The sequence below is a fragment of the Fundulus heteroclitus genome, chromosome 16, assembly GCF_011125445.2.
Source record: "Fundulus heteroclitus isolate FHET01 chromosome 16, MU-UCD_Fhet_4.1, whole genome shotgun sequence".
Classification (NCBI taxonomy): domain Eukaryota; kingdom Metazoa; phylum Chordata; class Actinopteri; order Cyprinodontiformes; family Fundulidae; genus Fundulus; species Fundulus heteroclitus.
In genome coordinates this window covers 9964961-9982659 of record NC_046376.1, presented here as the reverse complement: position 1 = coordinate 9982659, position 17699 = coordinate 9964961, and the positions used below count along the sequence as shown (strand labels likewise).

Below are 17699 nucleotides of genomic sequence, written 5' to 3'. Positions count from 1 at the left end.
TTGAAATAAGATGATGGAGATGAATTGTTCCTATTGTAAGTGTAAAATTCTTATTCCATTGGCAAATTATCTTATTTACCTGCTCAAATCAAAGAAAAATACTCTCATTTCAAGAAATATTTTCTTATTTTTAGCTCTATTTCTGCAGTGTGGGCTCATCGCAGCTGGTATGTCCAGCCTTAAACCACACTGCAAAAAGGAACTTAAAGAAAGTAAAATGTTTTTGACATTGGTGTATTTTTACTTGATTTAAGCAGCTAAATACAACTATTTACCAGTGGAATGCAAAACTCTTATTCCATTGGCAAATAGTCTTATTTACTTGCTCAAATCAAGAAAAAATACACCCATTTTAAGAGAATTTTACTTACTTTTAGTTCCCTTTTAGCAGTGCATAACACTGCAACGTGATTGCTCCGAATCGTTTTTGGTTCGGTCTCAAACGGTTGAGGTCATAGCTGTGAAAGATAGATTCCCGTGTGTTCGTGAATGCATAAATACCGTGAGAATTCAGGTTGCAGTCAAGGCTGCCTAAAAACTATGCCGGTGCAAAAGTCCCAGAAACACACAAACTTATAATTCAACCAAAGCAGGCCTACAAAACACACCCTGTCCAAAATCTCTTACCTTTGGGAATGCAATTCAGCTTTCTATTGAAATAATACAATTTACAGTGATAAAGAGATAAATGGATGATTTTTTTATTTATATTTTTCAAGATAAAATAAGAGTATGAGAACTACGAATGGTCAAAAGAAGGATCTTGTGGGTGTCTTATCATTTTCAATAATGAAAATTATTAAAAAATTCATTAAAATCCTGTCGATATAGAACACGTTTGCAAACTGGACATATTTTCAGCATTTCCAATTTGCCAGCTTGTTCTATATTGACAGGATTTTAATGAGTGGCTTATTCTTATATAAATTATAACTGACACCCAATGAAGCACAATCTGGCTGCCTGTTCGCAATTAATAAATCCTCACGAATTATAAAGTAACAAACAATAACATTTATCTATTGTTTTGGTGCCAAGAGGCTACGAAAGGAAAATAATAAGGGCTCTGATCTGGAGAAAAGATATATTTATTGCTACCTGGGTTGCTAAAAGGATAATTTGTAATAAATATATTCTTACCCTGCCAGGTGTTCTCCTAGTGAAAGAATAAATACTGTTCAACAACCATTCACTTGGTTTAAATTCCAGTTTTAGCCTGAGACATATTACCTTTAAGTAGTAAAACTGTGAGCTGATGCAAAAACTAGGTTAGCCTTTAGGTAGCATTAATCCACATGTCACAACAGGAAATCAAGACTATCTAAAGAAACAAACTAATCTGAATTAATTTAGGTGTTAGTTTATCTACCTTTACTCTAATTAAGTGACAGGAGTCAAAGGTTTGGATAAAAAGCAAGTCTTTACAGGTTTGACTTCCTGATACAAGACTCAACCACACATATGTTTTAGATATATTGTAAATGTATAAATATTTTGCTGTTTACCTCCAACCTGTTAGTTTTTTTTTTGTTTTTACCTAGTGTGTTCAAGCCTATATTAGTGGGGCCAAAACCTTCTGTCCCCTATTGTAGTTCACACTATGATTGATGAAAGTTGAATAGTCATTCTCCTTAAAAAAAATACACTGCACTTAAAAACTTTTGAAAACTTTTTCAGAAAGCCAAAAATAATTGATGATGGAAATTGCTTTAAAGGTTTTTGGAGAATCAGGACATGAAGAAATAGGCGATGCATCCAGTCTTTTGCACAACAGAGCTGTGGGAGGAATACTCACTGAGTGCTTGCAGAAACACAGGATGAAGATAAGCCCGCGTGATAAAGCACATACAGTAACTATAGACAGGAACTTCTCTCACAAAGTCCGCATGAGATTTGACTCTCATGCACACCTTCACGTCCTTTTTTTTCACACCATCCATTCACAATTTATTCTATTTGCAAGCTCATGTTGCATTGCTAATACCATTACCCAAAGCGGCATTAGCTGGATGATGTATGGCAGAGCTGAGGAAACCTGACTACATCCGAGGAAAGGTCAAGAAACGCATGTAATACAGACGCCCGTGTTTCGACTTCTCTAAACAATCCCTCCTTTCAGACGGATTCAAATCAATAGCATAGCTGTAAATAGCTCTCTGCATTCTGCATGTTTCTAAGTATGGCATGCACATGTGCTGACTTATTGCCTTGTGAGAGATGTTTTCCACTCTGCAGGAAACCAAGCCACTTTATATGAGCAACGATTGCCCCGTCATCATGGCACTGACAGACTTTTCAACAACTTAATTACACGCAGAAACCTTAAAATACACGTCTATATAAACTATCCCATTGGAGTATTTAATGTGGAAGCATTTGTAAATTATGCAACGAATCAATGTGGAGAAGCTTTACTGTCTGTTATGTCAGTAAAAACAGAGAGTAAGTGCAGGCAGCAGCTGTAATGGTCCACTAAGTATATATATTTCCTATGCGCCACATAAGTCATCACAGTAATCATTTATACAGCGTTAGTAATCCTAAAATTGATTATTTTTCATGAGAAGGTCCACTCAAATTGTATAAAAGGATGATGGGGCTTTAATGTTGGACAAAACTTGGAGCAAAGCTCCTCTGTTGCCATTGCCTCGGTCTGCTAGTAGAAGACAGCGTTTCGTTCTAATGTGTAAACAGTGTGCTGATTCTTCCTTACGTGTTTTGGGTACAAGATCAGTGAAAACTGTCAAACATTTGATGTTTATTCAGGAAAAACTGGGACATTGTTTCTCAAAACGCAGTTTCTTCTTAATTATTTAGTGAGGAATAATGAAGAAAAAGCACAATGCCTAAACCAAATAAGTTTCTGCTCTCCCTGAAGTTAACATGAACTGACAGATCAACTTTATAATCTTGCAAGCTCTTGTTAAAATATGTGTTGTTGCTACATATTTTAATATGAATAAATGGGAGTATAAACATCCATCCATCCATTTTCCTACATGCTTATCCCTATTGGGGTCGCAAGGGTCGCTGGTGCCTATCTCCAGCTGTCAGTGGGCGAGAGGCGGAGTTCACCCTGGACAGGTCACCAGTCTGTCGCAGGGCGGATGTAAACATCCAACCAATAAAACTATTTAATTTGCAGCTATCATATTCAGCAAATAAAATCCACAAGTGGACTTGTTGGTGCTGAATTCAGGAAGGATTCATTCAAGAAAAGCATCACATATTATAATTCAATTCAGTCCAAATACATGCAATGTATAATCCAATGTACTATACACTTAGCTTGAAGTGTATAGATTGAATTATAATTATAATTTAATAAATCCTGGAAAATATTTTCTAGTAAACGAAACAAATTAGTTTGATCAATATTCCATTGTGATCTTGCATTTTGGTTGATGGGATATTGTGGAACTAGAACATATTGGTAACTAATAGTAAAAGTTGGTTAAAGTATTAGAAATATTGTCTAGTAACACAAAATGCATGTGTTGATTTAAAGGGACAATTCGACCTTATAGCAAGGTATCATCAGCATAAGATGATTTCAAATGTTTCTGCACAACTGCAACTGTTATGAGTTTTCTATGGTAAATGCCAGCATTTAAAAATTAGGATAACCATGTTTGATATCCCATTTTGGTTACTTCATTACCAAAATTGTACACTATTTTTATTTATTTATTTTTTACAAATGCATTTTTGCTTTTATGCCATTTTCAATTTTTTTTAGAAAAAGGCCTAATACTAATAGTATTTTTAGCGTTAGAATTTAACATCTAAGTCTCTGGGATTGTAACATTTATGTGGTAGTGGGCTGATCCTTACAGACTGTCTCTGTCTCACACAAAACCACAGAGACAGGGTTGCACCTTTTGCTAGTTGGAACTGGTAGGTCACTAAGCCACAGATGATGGAAGGCCTACCATTAATCCAGCTGTTTACAGAGGCTTTTGCTATGTTGACCCTGCACTGGAGTCTGCCTGTAGCATGTTGGATTGTCAACAGGCTGTAGTGTTGGATGTTTCACACTTTTAATACCTGCAAATATGTGCTGATAACGTAGGAACTTCTACAGGACTAAACGTTTTTTCATATGTCAACTCTAATATAAAATTGTTCTCAGAATTTGTCCATGCTCATTAGAAGAACATTAAATTGGAGAAATATGACTGTAAATAATTTTTGCTTCACAAGATGAGATTTAGTTATTAATATTCAGGTGAATAAAAAATTCACATACTCCACCCATGTGTACAGTTTTGAGGTTTCATTCAACTGGTGATGATATAACTACAACAGCAACATTGCATTTTATAAAGCAGATATTCAATCCTGATAGTCTTAACAATGCTCAACAACCCCAAAGGTATTGAGGCCAGGGTCTCCCGTTCTTCAGCCTTGAACGAAGCCCCGGGGGTCGCCACAGGGTTAAGGTGGTGAGGGCCCAGCACAAAGCTAATGAGGAGCAGCCTGGGGTTCTGCTGGGAGTTAAAGGCTCAGATCTGAACCAGGCTTCACATTCTCCTTCCCCAACTGTCAGCTGAGCTCAAAGAAGTTTGGGTTTCAATCTGCTTTACTATTCCCCGAGGGGACAGATGATCATGTGAACTTCTGGACCCATCTCAGAATCAACGCAGGGTTACTAACGCTGTTCCAGAAAATGTAAGCACCACAACATTACTGTAGGAGAGAACTGATTAGGACTAATGTCTATTGGTGTGGGTGGGATGCAACACTGAGATGGGAAATTACACTGAGTCATTAAAGGAGCACAGAGGGGAAGAGGAAATCTTTGAAACCGACTTCTTTGCAGTGTTTATTGTGATAGAAACCAGACCCCTTCAGTAGCAAAGTGATCTGCCAGTATCTCTGGTTTTAGCACAGGCTTCGACCAGAAAGATGACCTCCATAACGCCCCACAGTTTTTCAAGGATCCATATGGCCTTAATGCCACGCAACACGCAGACATCACACAGATCAGTATGTGATGAGAAGAAGCCTGGCGTGCATGGCCCATGCCAGGTCTGGTCCGGGCTGGTGGATATCATAAATTTGCCACCCCCCTCCTTCCCGTTGGTGCTGAGAAACATTCCTTCTTCCTGAGCACAGCAACTTTTCCAGAGCCCATCTGTGTATCAGAAGCAGCTGCTGCATGTGTGCAGTGCATCAGGCATCTGGTTGGGGACTAATCACACCCAAGTCAACAAGCTCTGCGCAAAGTGTCATCAAAAGAAGATTTAGACTTTCACAAGAACTGTTGAATTAAAATACATTTAAATATATTAGCGTGGGAGGCATTAATCTACTCTGGATGCTAAACTGCTGTTCTCTATAATGACAAGAAACATTCAAGGCGATGGCTCTTATGGCCTTTTGGGAACTCTTGACTTTCCTTTATGGGAAACAGAACGGTAGAAATTTGGAGATAATTGGACGTTTCAGTTTCATTTATTGGCATAACTGGTAAAGATGTGAAAAGAGCCTTGAAATAAATAAATAAATAAATAACCGACCCAGGGAAATTGTTGGAAAATTCAACCTTTAAGTTGAGTAATTTAGGTTAGAGGGAAAAATGTTCATTAAGAATTAATTGTTACTGAATCGATTGCTGGTGCCCTTGCTGTCAATACTTGTGGAACCCGGATTTTCCAAAAGGACACTTGGTCATCTTCCATAGCATTTCACAGAGAGAGGGATCTTTGACTATTTCATTTCCAGCCCAGTGTCCTAGATTTTCTATTCTCTAAACTTCAGCTGACAGCACAGGCTTTCCACAGGATTTAGGTGAAGGGATTCAGATAATCATATATGAAGGTTGACTTTTGGTCAGGTGAACCACGTGCTTGTTGATTTAACCGTATGTTTTGGATCCCTATAAAGTTGCTCTCCTTAATGACGACCGATTTTCAGGTTTCTACTAAAGGACACTAGAGTTTTATTCAAAGCATTCTGGTACTTCAAAGATGGCGTGAAGCCTTGAACTTTAACAAGGTTCCCAACGCCTTTGTGAGGGAAACAGACCCACAGCATCACAGATCCCTTTCCATGCTTAACAATGAGCATGAGATGCTTTTCCACATATTTATGTTTGTGTTCAAACTATCTAATTTAAACAAAGCCTATGGATTCAGTTACATTTGTGGTCAATGATTGGTCATGTTTGCGTCACACTGTGGTACAATTATAAAAGATTAATTCATTTTGAGGTATTTTATACATCTTTACAATAGGTCTCACTGCATATGATCCACTTGCACTAATTGGATGTCCTTGAAATCTGATCAACCCTTTTCAATGTGTTTTGTTTCATACAGATCCAAACCTTCCGACAGACACTACTACCTACGATCCATTTGTATCGTCCGTCCCTGATTACCCCATGCTGGATGGCTCGAACAGCCCGTTGCCAAACGGAGAAACAACCACGCCTAGTGGCGGTGCTCCACACTTTCTTGGCCGCGGCCTCAACGAAAACCTCATCCCGATTTACTGCTCGATCCTGGCTGCTGTGGTGGTCGGCCTGGTGGCGTACATTGTGTTTAAGAGGTCAGTGAAAAGCTTTTCTAAACTGAATAACTGTGACAAAATTGAATTTTGGCACCATAGGAACTAAATTATCTATGACAAAAAGGGTGTACAGTGATGGAAAGTATTGTATGGTAGTCCTCAAGGGCATCCGCATATTACCACAGATGTCACCCCAGGATATATTGAGTAAAAAAAACCTGTAAAGTGTTGAAATATTTGAATTTTACTGTGGCTGGATTGGCTTTGAACTGTTTTTTTTTTTTTTTAATGAACCCTAATTAAGTTTTTCTTTTTAAAGCCCCATTGTGTTAGATTTACACACTGGCGCACCATGTAGTGGCGTGCTAAATAAATTACAAATAATCTCGCCTTTAAGCACCAGTTAACTACAACAGAATGTCATAAATGTGACAATGTAAACATGTCCTCCATGTATTTGGTACCAGGCTACTGCTAATAGCTAATAGTTACAGTCATCGTGTGAAATGTTTTTTGGCACTGCTTGTCTGCTTGTTTTTTTCTAATGTTGCTTTTCTGTGAGTCACGTTTTTTTTTGGCTCGTTTCTGAAAATGCAGTCGCTTTTTTGCTGTCTAATATAAGCCACTATAAACACGAGTAAAGAGACAAGCTTCTGCTGTGTGAACGGGTTGGCTGATATCCCTCCGCATAAACACATACTCCCTGAGATGAAATGGAGACAACAAAACGAACAAACAAGCTGTCTCTGCCGGAAGGACAGAGTAGTTTCATCTGGGCCACACTGCCCTGTTTCTAACATAAAGCCAAAATAAATTTCACTGTTATATTGAATTAATTTACCTGTCCAGCAGAAAGCCTGCAACCACTGCATCCATTTTAAATCCCCCCTCCCTCATGAATTGTCAGCACTCCATAGCTGCGCCGATATAGACTCTTGTTTTCTCCCGGTTATTACTTATTTTTCTTTTCTTGGTTAATTTCTGTTTCCTCTCTCTGAGCAAAGACTACGGATGGTCCTCCATTTCAACAGAAAACAGTGAATAGAACAATCTACGATCGTCTTTGCTTGTTTACACTCCGCTGACAGCACCTCTTCATATAGAAGAGAGATAGGGATAACGCGTATGGCTGACAAGTTTGTCTCCTTTCATGCTGAAATCAGAAATAGTGACGCAACCTGGCGCCTCCCATTGGGTGGCACCAATGGGAGGCACCAGGCCCCATGCATTTATAAACTACTAATTCTTAGTTATGAGAACGGTTTGATTTTTAATTTAATGTTATTAGACTTTGCCAGAATATGTATTTATAACAGCAATACTTAATTTTTTTGCAAATTAAAAGCCAGATTAGTTACAGACTGTCCTTTTTAAAGGAAGGGAAAAAAATGAATACATCTCAGAGATCGCAGATTACCGCAGACGTGGAGCTACACAATCGATCCAGCCATAAGACGAATACATATTCAGGTTGAAGCCCATTCAAAGCTAGTAAACAAGCTGATTAGATGCATTGATTGTTTCAAACATGCCAACCAAGGGAAATTTAAGTGCCATATACATCTGCTCCATGTGCACCCTTTGTCACAGACAAACTAAAAACTCTGTGAGGTTGACAGATAGTCATTTAAAAGCAGAGGCGTTAACTGCACTAACCATAACCCTAACCGATTTAAAAAAAACAGTTAACACAAGTAACTGCAGAGAGCTGCTTAAGTTTAGTAATACACTGTAAAAGTTATATGATTGTAGTTTTCATTAAGTCTTAGATAAAACGTGAAAATATTCTGAATTGAAACTTTAAACTTTGTATGTATGAATCATTTTGATGCCACGTTGAAAGGGATCAACAAATTACAATATTACATTTATGTATAAAGATTTTCAGATAATTTTGGTTACTGGCATCACCTCAGTGACAACAAATTGATAACAAGCTTTTTTGTAGACTATGAGTGTCTGAACTGATCTTCCTTTGGTTGGGCAGGCTCTTTCGTAGAGCAAAGGTAAAGAGCTTTATCAGCAGTAGGCCGGCTCGGAGCCGAGCCACCGATCCTCTGCATCGACGGGAGTCAGTTGAGTTGGTTAACTCATCTGATGCCTGCTTTACGCCTACCACTGGAGGTTTTCCAGGCAACTCCATCTGAAGTTTAGACCACACTGGAAAGCCTTTACGCCCCACCTGGCCAGGGAACGCCTTGAGTTCCCCCTCCCCTCGAATGAGCTGAACAGTGTCTCTGAGGAAAGTGATGACAGTGACAAAAAAGCAAAGGCAGTTGCTGTTTCATGACAAATAACCTGAAATTAGTTTAACCCCCCCCCCCCAAAAAAAAAAAAACAACAACAACATCTGTGTTGTTTGTGAAAGTGCAAGTTATACTCTGTGTTCTTACAACCAATGCATTTTCTGACACACATAGCTGATGGTCGATATCTCCCAGAGTGCAGAGATAAATCATTCTTAAGTTAGTATTTAAGTATCTTTAATCACTACTTTTTTAAATGACGATGTAGATTTATGCCTTAAAAGGATGTTGTATTGACATTGAGGCCAAAAAATAACTAGATATACACTGAACTTGCTGTGCCTATAGATGTCTCTATAACAGAGTTATTGCTCCTTTAAAGGTATATCTAAATCATGCAAAATGCTTATTTTTACAATGATAAATTGCATTTAAAATACATTTCATGCCCATGAAAAGTTTATTTGTAAAGCTGAAAAAAAAACAAAGATTACTGATCTAGACAGCTTAAAAGGACCTTAATCAAATTTCATAATGAATTAAGTGCTATCTTGTTTTCTATTCATTCACAGGTGGAATAGCTGCAAGCAAAACAAGCAAGCAGCTAATAACCGTGCCGCTACAAACAACCAGATGGTAACGCCAGAGGGAGAGAAGCTGCACAGCGACAGCGGCATCTCAGTAGACACTCAGAGTCTGCAGGAGCAGCAGCAGCAGCAGCACGCGCAGGCTGAAGCCCAGCCCCAGCCATCACGCTCACATACACAAGAGCAAATAGGTAAGCTTTCATGTTTGCACCAAAACGTCAGCATTAAGGAGGCAGTATTTTCAGTAATTCAGATGAAAGCCTAATAATAACACCCTGAAACAGAGTTTTTACACCTTAGCGTGTGCTGACGCTTTTATCAGCGAGGCTGTAGAACGCTTTTCTCTTTGCCTTGATACTGCTAACGCTGGAAGTTGTTTGGCTGTGTTCCAAAAGAATAATGCGCTGGAGGTGGCACTTCACTTCGGAATACCTGGCATTGCATCAAAGAAACCTAGGCTCACCACGGAGTGACTACATCCCCTGTTTACTTTGTAATGTTGAAGATGGCAAAGAAAGTCATCATCAATTACGTCAAGATATTCCACAGAGATGGGGTATGGGCTTTCTCAGCGTTCTGCGAACCATTTTTTCTGAGCAGAGAGGTGTTTCTGTGGGGGACTTAAGGTCACGCAGAATATATCACCTTGGAGCAGGACTGATTCATGCATCTGTCTGCCAAATGCTGATTGGTGAGCTCCGCGTGATGAATATTATCGGGGAATTTCAGGAAAATAAGGGAGAAGACCTTGTAGGCACGTGATCTCTTTTAGTCCAACCATCAAGATTTGACAGATATTTAAAACAGTTTTGGTCTTGGTCTGTGTACATGAGACACGATGCATAAACACAAGTACATAGTGCCAATGTCTGATGTATATCTGTCTTTACTAGTTTATATTTGCCTCCTGGGATCTTACAAAGTATTTTAAGGTCCGATTCGCCATCAAGCCAGACAAAATCGAAAGAGGTTTTTGTAAGATGAACTCAGCAAATGAACTCTGGCATGGAACCAACATTATGCACTTTGCTGATCTATTATAAAGCAATTTACGATGCACTCAATTTGCTTCTATTGGTGGAGTGCATTAAGAGGGATAAACAGAGAGGAAGTTTTCAGTACTGTAGTTTGTTAGTTTTCTGCCATTTGCACATTAGAGATTATGCAGCAGAGCTGAACACATGCATGTAAAAGCCCCTATACTTATCTCTCTGCAAACCACACTTGGGGTTGTTGTTTTGTGCAAAAACCATTGCAGAGTGCAGCATTGAACTGTTTAGTTTCATTTCATCATGGTTGTTTGGCTCCTTTAAGATTCTCTGCTTGTGTATTGATTTTACATTGTGTATCTCCGAAGTTGATTGAGTTACATTTCTCATATCATACCTTAGTTTTGCTTTGGATTCATTTGTTCTGTGTTTTGTTTCATATTATTTTTTGGTCATTTGTACTTCTTTGTAGTTATTCGTGTATCGTTTGCACAAATTTACTTCCTATCGGGTTTATTAGGTTTAAACCTCTTGTTTAAATTGAGTTATTTGCACTTTTATTGGCTATTTTAGGCCACCGATCTCTGTGTTTTTGTTTCATTTCATTTTAGCTAAAGTTATCTACCTTGCTTGACATCCCTTGTTTAAAGGACAAAAATCATTATATTTTAGACCCAGAATTGTACAAATCTTGAAAGCATATCAATTTGCCTTCCCGTTCTTTTTAAAGCAAATAAATTATTTAAAACACACTTCTCTGACACAAGCAGGGCCTTGGAGTCAGGCCCGCCGACACAGGAAAACACTAACATATACGTGTAATGCAGTTACCTCTGTAATGGCACGGCCTTGAAGTCCGTCACTCTCCATGGCTGCAGACAGATTACGGATTATTTTCAAGACTGAAAAGGCATTTATAAAAGAAATGTGCCGAGTGAATGAGTGGTCGTTCATCGGCAAGAATAAAAGGATGTAGTGAGTACTTTTACTATCGGGAGGATTTATACTGGAAATAAGGGTGGACAGTAAAAGCAGGTAGGAAGGACAGTCTGACCACTGGAAACAGTTTTTGCCCACGGGTTAAAGGAGCAATAAGAGAAATTTCATTATTTTAGACAGAAAGAACAAACAAAATTGTTTTGTAAAGAACTAAAGGTAGCTTTTTAGATGGACTATGGTTAAACCTTACACACTATCTCTCAGTGATGTTCTCCAATCTCCGGTTTGCATAGTCGGTGCAGCTGTGCGTACACGTATATGCATGTGTATGCATGTACGTGCATGTGAACAGCTGCCACTCAGGGCTTACCCACTCCCTGCCCATACAATGCCACCGGCAGGCGCAAAATGGCGGAGAGCACGACCAGCAGATCAAAGCTTTCTCATGCCAACAGTATTAAAAAGTTATGAGTTACTTACTTCTTCACTAGACATGTTCTTCTGAAAGGTGATGCTGTTCTGCAGTGAATTTATCCTTTACAAATAGGCTCCTACCAGCCAATGGGGGAGAAGGGGAAAGGAGTGCAGAGTTCTGGGGCGAGTTAGAGAAAGACGTGGCTTGGTACACGTCTTGTTTTGGTCTACAGACAGTGCTCAAGCACCACCCAGTGGTGAAATATTGCCCCTTTAAGAAAAAAAAATCGTAATATAGGATATAAGTGAATCAACAACTTAAAGTAACATAATACCTTTTAGTGCCTTCAATATAAAAATTTATATGGACACTAATCCTCCTTTATTCAAGATGGTGTTCATAAGCGCAACCATATCATGTGCATTAACTTCCCCTCCGGTTCATCTATTTCCTTTAAACGCGCACACTAAAATAAGCACCCCCTAAGGATTACTTAAACTCAGAGATAGACTTTAACACTTCAATCGAAAAAAGGCAGAGGCATGATGACAAGGTACCAGCGCTGGGCTGCTCTACCACGCGAGATCCAGGAGCAAAAAGAGGCAGAAACAAGGACTTTACAAGCTCTTATATCCTGTGCTCACCTCTCCAGTACAAACCAATTTATAACTTATCCACCCCCAAAGGGGATGGTGTGCCCTCACATGATACCAATAGAGGTTATCTATATTTTGCGTATGTTTTCTTGTGAGTGTTGGAACTGTCTAGATAAATGCACATGTCTAAACCACACATTACGAATGTTTCAATAATAAAACCCACTCCATCCTGTTTGTGTTTGGTCTAAAAACATCCTTCCTTTCTTCCAGTCAGCAAGAACAAAGCGAAGCAAAAAAAAAGAAAAGAAAAGAAAGGAATTTATAGTGGAGAATCAGCTTGGCACTGGTTGAAACAATGTCTGACTGGTTAACCCTGTCCCCTCGTTAACTTGTTGGCTCATTAGCCGGTGTTACGAGATGGGAACCAGCCTCGGTCTCTTCGGCTTTCCAAGTCGGATGTAGATTCGGTGTTTAGCAGGTGATAATTGGCATTTAGCACCACTTGTCTGTGTGAAAGCGTTTAAAAAAAATAAATAGGAAACGCTCATGTAGAGGCAGGCTGTAGATTCCTCCACAGCCAACTGGATCAATTAAAACATCCATAGGGCATAGGGGAGGGGGCGGGGCACAGCGTTAGCACTATAAATCTATTATAATCGCATGGGGGTTTCCTGATTCCAGCGAACCATATTTTGCTGTTGGGTGAAAGAAATGGGAACAGTTCCATTCATCACAAGTCAAATAAGCTTTGTGCAAAAAACATAGAGCAGGGGAAAATGTCCCTCACTGTGACTGACAACTTTCAGGAAGGGGCATTCCCTGCATGAGTCACTAGTGAAGGGTGAGAGATCCTTCATGAAGGGTCCTTGGCCTCATTTCTGTCAGCTCATCAAAGAACCATCTATCTCTGCAGCCTCTGTCCCTGCCCCTCACACCCTCCTTTACTTCCTCACCCCACCCTCAGTCATGCATATAGATGGTGTTTAAAATTTTAAACAAGAGCCTCAGCCTTGCTCTAATGCTCTACTGTGCTCTCTTGTCCCGTGTTTGACCTCCACAAAACTGAATGAAAGCTCACTCAAAAACAATTTGAAAGAATTTCGATATAGACAACGTAGAGTACAGATTAGTGTTAAAGCCGTAAAACTGACCGAAAATGTAACACAACTGGGCATCCAGACTAGAATGTAAATTAGATTTCATTAGGGTCCTGGAAAAAAAATTCATCACAGTGTTGAAGTTAAAGCTGCGGAAACTGTGTTTAAAACATCTTTACAATGAATGCAGAGGGAGAAAACCGTCCATTTTAGATCCACCTTTAATTGGGCTGACTGGATATTGTTCAACACCTGCAGTTGAGTTTCAGAATCTGATCTACAAGCAGAATCTCTATCACATCTGTGATTATGCATTTCAAAGCTACTGTAACACGAGGTTGTCTCAATGACAATTCCCTCACAGGATCAGAATGAATGTCAACAGGAAATACTTATTCATATTCCTATACTAATTTCAGCATATTTTCCATTTATTGTATTGCTAATAATTAGAAATCAGTAATTATTGTGAAAGGTCCTACCTTATGAGGCAGGACTTTATTCAAACAGTTCAGGAAATTGCTCTGCGGGACTCAGACCTGACCAGATTCTTGACAATATATCCAATAATGTTTAATCTTATGAGAAAATGCATTTTTGGTACTATCAAACGTTGACGTTGCTTTTCAAAATATGCATAACTTCTGTTAAAATGAAGAATACACTAACATTATGATGATTCCCAGAGACCCACTTACCCACAGACTCTTAACCTTAAAGCCATACATATATTTGCAGCTGGGATTTAGACTAAAGTATTTCCTTTATGCTTAAACCAACCTAAATGGCATGGTCTAAGATTAAGCATGAAATTATTAATTTGTAAGATTGACAAAATACTGTCTAAATAATGGAAAATGGTAGCAATACACACAATAATTTGGTATTATTTACAAATTTTCTCCATTTTCAGTTGTGATATTGTGGTAATAATCTCAGTCAGTGAAAAATATGTTCTACTACCTTTTCTGGGTAACCACAAGATATTTACATATTAATAATGCACTGATGAATGGAAATAAATACACATTTTATTTAATGCTACTGTAATAGTAATAAAAGCATGTCTAATCCACAGGCAAAGTCCTAAATGTTTATTTATTGATTTTTGCATACAGGGAGTTATAGCATTGGAATGACTAGTTTAGGCTTGGCGTAAACACCTAAAATTAATTTGAGATGCAAAAAACCCCCAATTATACCAAATTTAAAGCAAATGTCTACAAACTATTTAGACATTTAGACATAGTTTCATTTGATAAAGGTCATACATATACATGTACGTATTAGAAAAAAAACTTTTTTTTTTTACCCCTTAGTCATGTAAATTTGTTATAGACCTGATTAAACCGCAGAATCTTCACATTTGTAACACAGACAACTGAGTAGCTGTTAATATCACGGTCGCCTCTGCAACCAGGTGCAGTGTCAGCCCCAAGGCCGCTGAATAATGCCCCTAAAGTATGCATTCCTGGTTCATAGATGGTTGTGCAGTGGCAGAGTGATTCTGCGTTGTGTCTCCAATGACGGCAGCACGGTCCCTGTTTAAACAGGAAGGAGGAAAAGTGCTGGACTTTGGCCATCATTGGTCAGAATGGCTGCCGACGCAAAGAGGAAGCTAAAAAGGTCTGGCTTATTAATCTTGGTGCAGATATGATTGAATCGGTGCTAAAAACGTTTCTCTTGGATGGTTCATGGAGTGATCACAGAGAAATGGGGGGGTTGATAAAACTGCAAAGATAAACTCGGTTGTGTTGCTCTTCCCTGACACAAAGATGCATTGATAAAGAAAAGAAAACACCCACGGCACTTTGGGGTCCGCTCAGAATCGTCCCTGCATTCCTGAGGCGTTTCCTGGGCTCCCCTCAATATACGACAGGTTAAGAGGTTTGTGGGAAAATGGAGCATTTGTCTCCCGTCCACATCTAGCTAATGGCTTGAGTTTAAGTGGTTCGGATGGATCCACAACACCACAGGGCCCCCCCTTCAGGGAAGGGTTTGTTTATAAGAGACGGCTTTTTGGGATAAAACTGTGAAGGCACGATTGAGAAATTTCTTTTCCATGACGTATGTCTCTTTATTTCCTGTTTGCAGTGGTGAGGGTGGACGGAAGCCCCCAGCCGGACTCGCCTCCACCCGAAGTCTGAGGACGAGGACGAGGAAGAAGAGATGGCAGGGTTGAGGAACAGAAGGAAGGGGGTGCCACGCAGAGAATGTAGAAACAGACGCTGATTTATAATTCAAGTGGCCACAGGAAAAACTCACACAAGACCTTCCAGTATGCTTGGGGCAACCGTCTGAGACTCTTCATCCCTGCATGTTGAGTCAAACTCTGTCATAAAGTGCGCCTGGACACAAAATCTATGGCAATATCAGACACAAGAACTGCTATAATGACATGCAACATAGTTACTAGGAGCTGCCAGTTTAACCTGTATTTCCCTTTTAACCTCTCGGTTTCGCTTTAATTCTGTGTTCAGCTGCCATGTCATGTTCATGCTTTTTTTTTATTCGTCTTTATTTGGAGGACAGGTTTCCCCTTCCCGTCTTTCTCAGTGGCATCCCACTCTCAGATATCCCCCCCGTCCTTCTCCATAGGATCCACTCTATTAGACGCACGTTGGCATCAGCGATACAAAAATCGGCAGGGGAGCCATGAGTCATCCCCCCCCCCTCCCCCTCGGCTTCTTCTCAAATCTCTTCCTCTTGTATCGTTTAACGACCAACTTTCTTTTTCTTTTTACCAAAATGTTTGTGTCATTGTTCGAGCATAACTACACAGACTCCCAGTGACTCATGTTTTGATGAGACTTCACTTATTCAGTAATTAACTCCTTTTTTTTTTTTGTGTGTGAATAATTAGACAGCTCTTCCTGTGTGTAAAACTCCCTCTCTCGCAGTGCCTCCAGGGATTGTATTTCAGCAACTTCATGTTCATAATGTCCGTCTCATGTTTGTGGCGCGGTGCTTTCGTTTCGCGGCTTTAGTTACACGTCTGAATCAGCGGGCTGCCTTCACGTCGCTCTACAGAGTCTGGATGTGCAACGCGAGAGGAAACTCCCTGCGCTGTGGAGCTCTGCTGACTCACCCAGATGAGTCCTCTGAAAGGGGGTGGGCGGGGGTGTGGGAGGCATTTGTGGAGCCAAAAAAAAAAACAAAAAAAAGGATCCTAGCTGCTAATTAAAGTGCTTAAATGAGTTTGGGACGGTTAAAAAAAAAAAAAAAAACTGCAGGAGAAATCCCATCCACAATCAAGCTGAAAATTGGGACACCCCTCAGAGGAAGCCAGCACTTTCAACTTCTCATGCTGACTCCTACAGGAGGGCATAGAGCCTCAGCTGTGCTGCAGAGTGTCAACACAAGGCTTACCTGGGAGGCAGGTAGTAATTACCTCAGGGTTTTAGCTTCATTTACCCCCTGCCTCAGAGTAACACCGTATTTTCCCCTTTCTAAGTCAGAACCCACTGACATCTACTACTTTCCCCTTGTTGAAATTGAGCACTTAGTCCAGGCTTACTTTTAGGGCTTGGTGGTGTCTTTTTTTTATGGACAGCCTCTTTTATGTGGCCTCCCTTCCTGCTGCTTGCAATAACTGTAAAAGTGAGCTTAGATACCATGTAAATGACACATACTGTAGCCAAGCTTGACTGCATTCAACAGCACTTAGATTGTCCGGCTTTTACGCCGATGTTATGACTGGGATTATATAGACATTTGGAAAATGAAATAAGCATCTTGATTTGGTTGTTTACATCCTGTTGATATGATCAGTGCAAATTCTTGATACACCTTTGGGTAGTGAACCACATTTTTCTTCAATAGGTTTTGTACCACCCTAAATATTCAGCACAAATATTATTTTTTTTTAGCACATACTGCCGTCTCTTAATTTGGTTTCTGTAAAAATTATAGGCAATCAGTATCGTACCTACAGTGAGATCGCTTTGTTGAGCCCTTTGGTTTGGAGAAAATTGTATTATTTTCAATAAACAGTGAAGCTAGTGTCTCTAAAGCCCTTAGGAAAATGGATCTCTGCCACCTTAAAACCTTGGGAGGCCCAAAGACGTCATAGCAGTTAATGTAAATTCAGTTTCATAGGCCGTTCTGTCTCTCACTTTTTGAATTAGATTGTATTTACATAAACATTTATGACCTTTTAAACACAAAAAAAAAATCCTAATGGTCCAAATCCATTGGGCGTTAACGCTTACAGACTGCAAAATGAATCGTGGTAAATAAACTGACTCAGAGTAAGGAGCTGACAGAGATGCAAAAGGAAAAAAATTGTGATTTTAAAGAAACGAAAATGCA

The 17699-nt window shown here is 39.5% G+C and overlaps 1 protein-coding gene across 1 annotated transcript in view; it reads left to right on the top strand.

Moving 5' to 3' along the window:
* The window catches only part of ngfra (nerve growth factor receptor a (TNFR superfamily, member 16)), a 35419-nt gene extending 18292 nt beyond the window's left edge, over window positions 1-17127 (top strand). Inside the window, exons 4-6 of the mRNA XM_012878829.3 lie at window positions 6324-6555; window positions 9335-9540; window positions 15483-17127. Of these exons, the coding sequence (XP_012734283.2) occupies window positions 6324-6555; window positions 9335-9540; window positions 15483-15535 (491 nt within the window). The 3' untranslated portion in view covers window positions 15536-17127. The remainder of the gene's footprint in view (window positions 1-6323; window positions 6556-9334; window positions 9541-15482) is intronic.
* The last annotated feature ends 572 nt before the right edge of the window (window positions 17128-17699 follow it).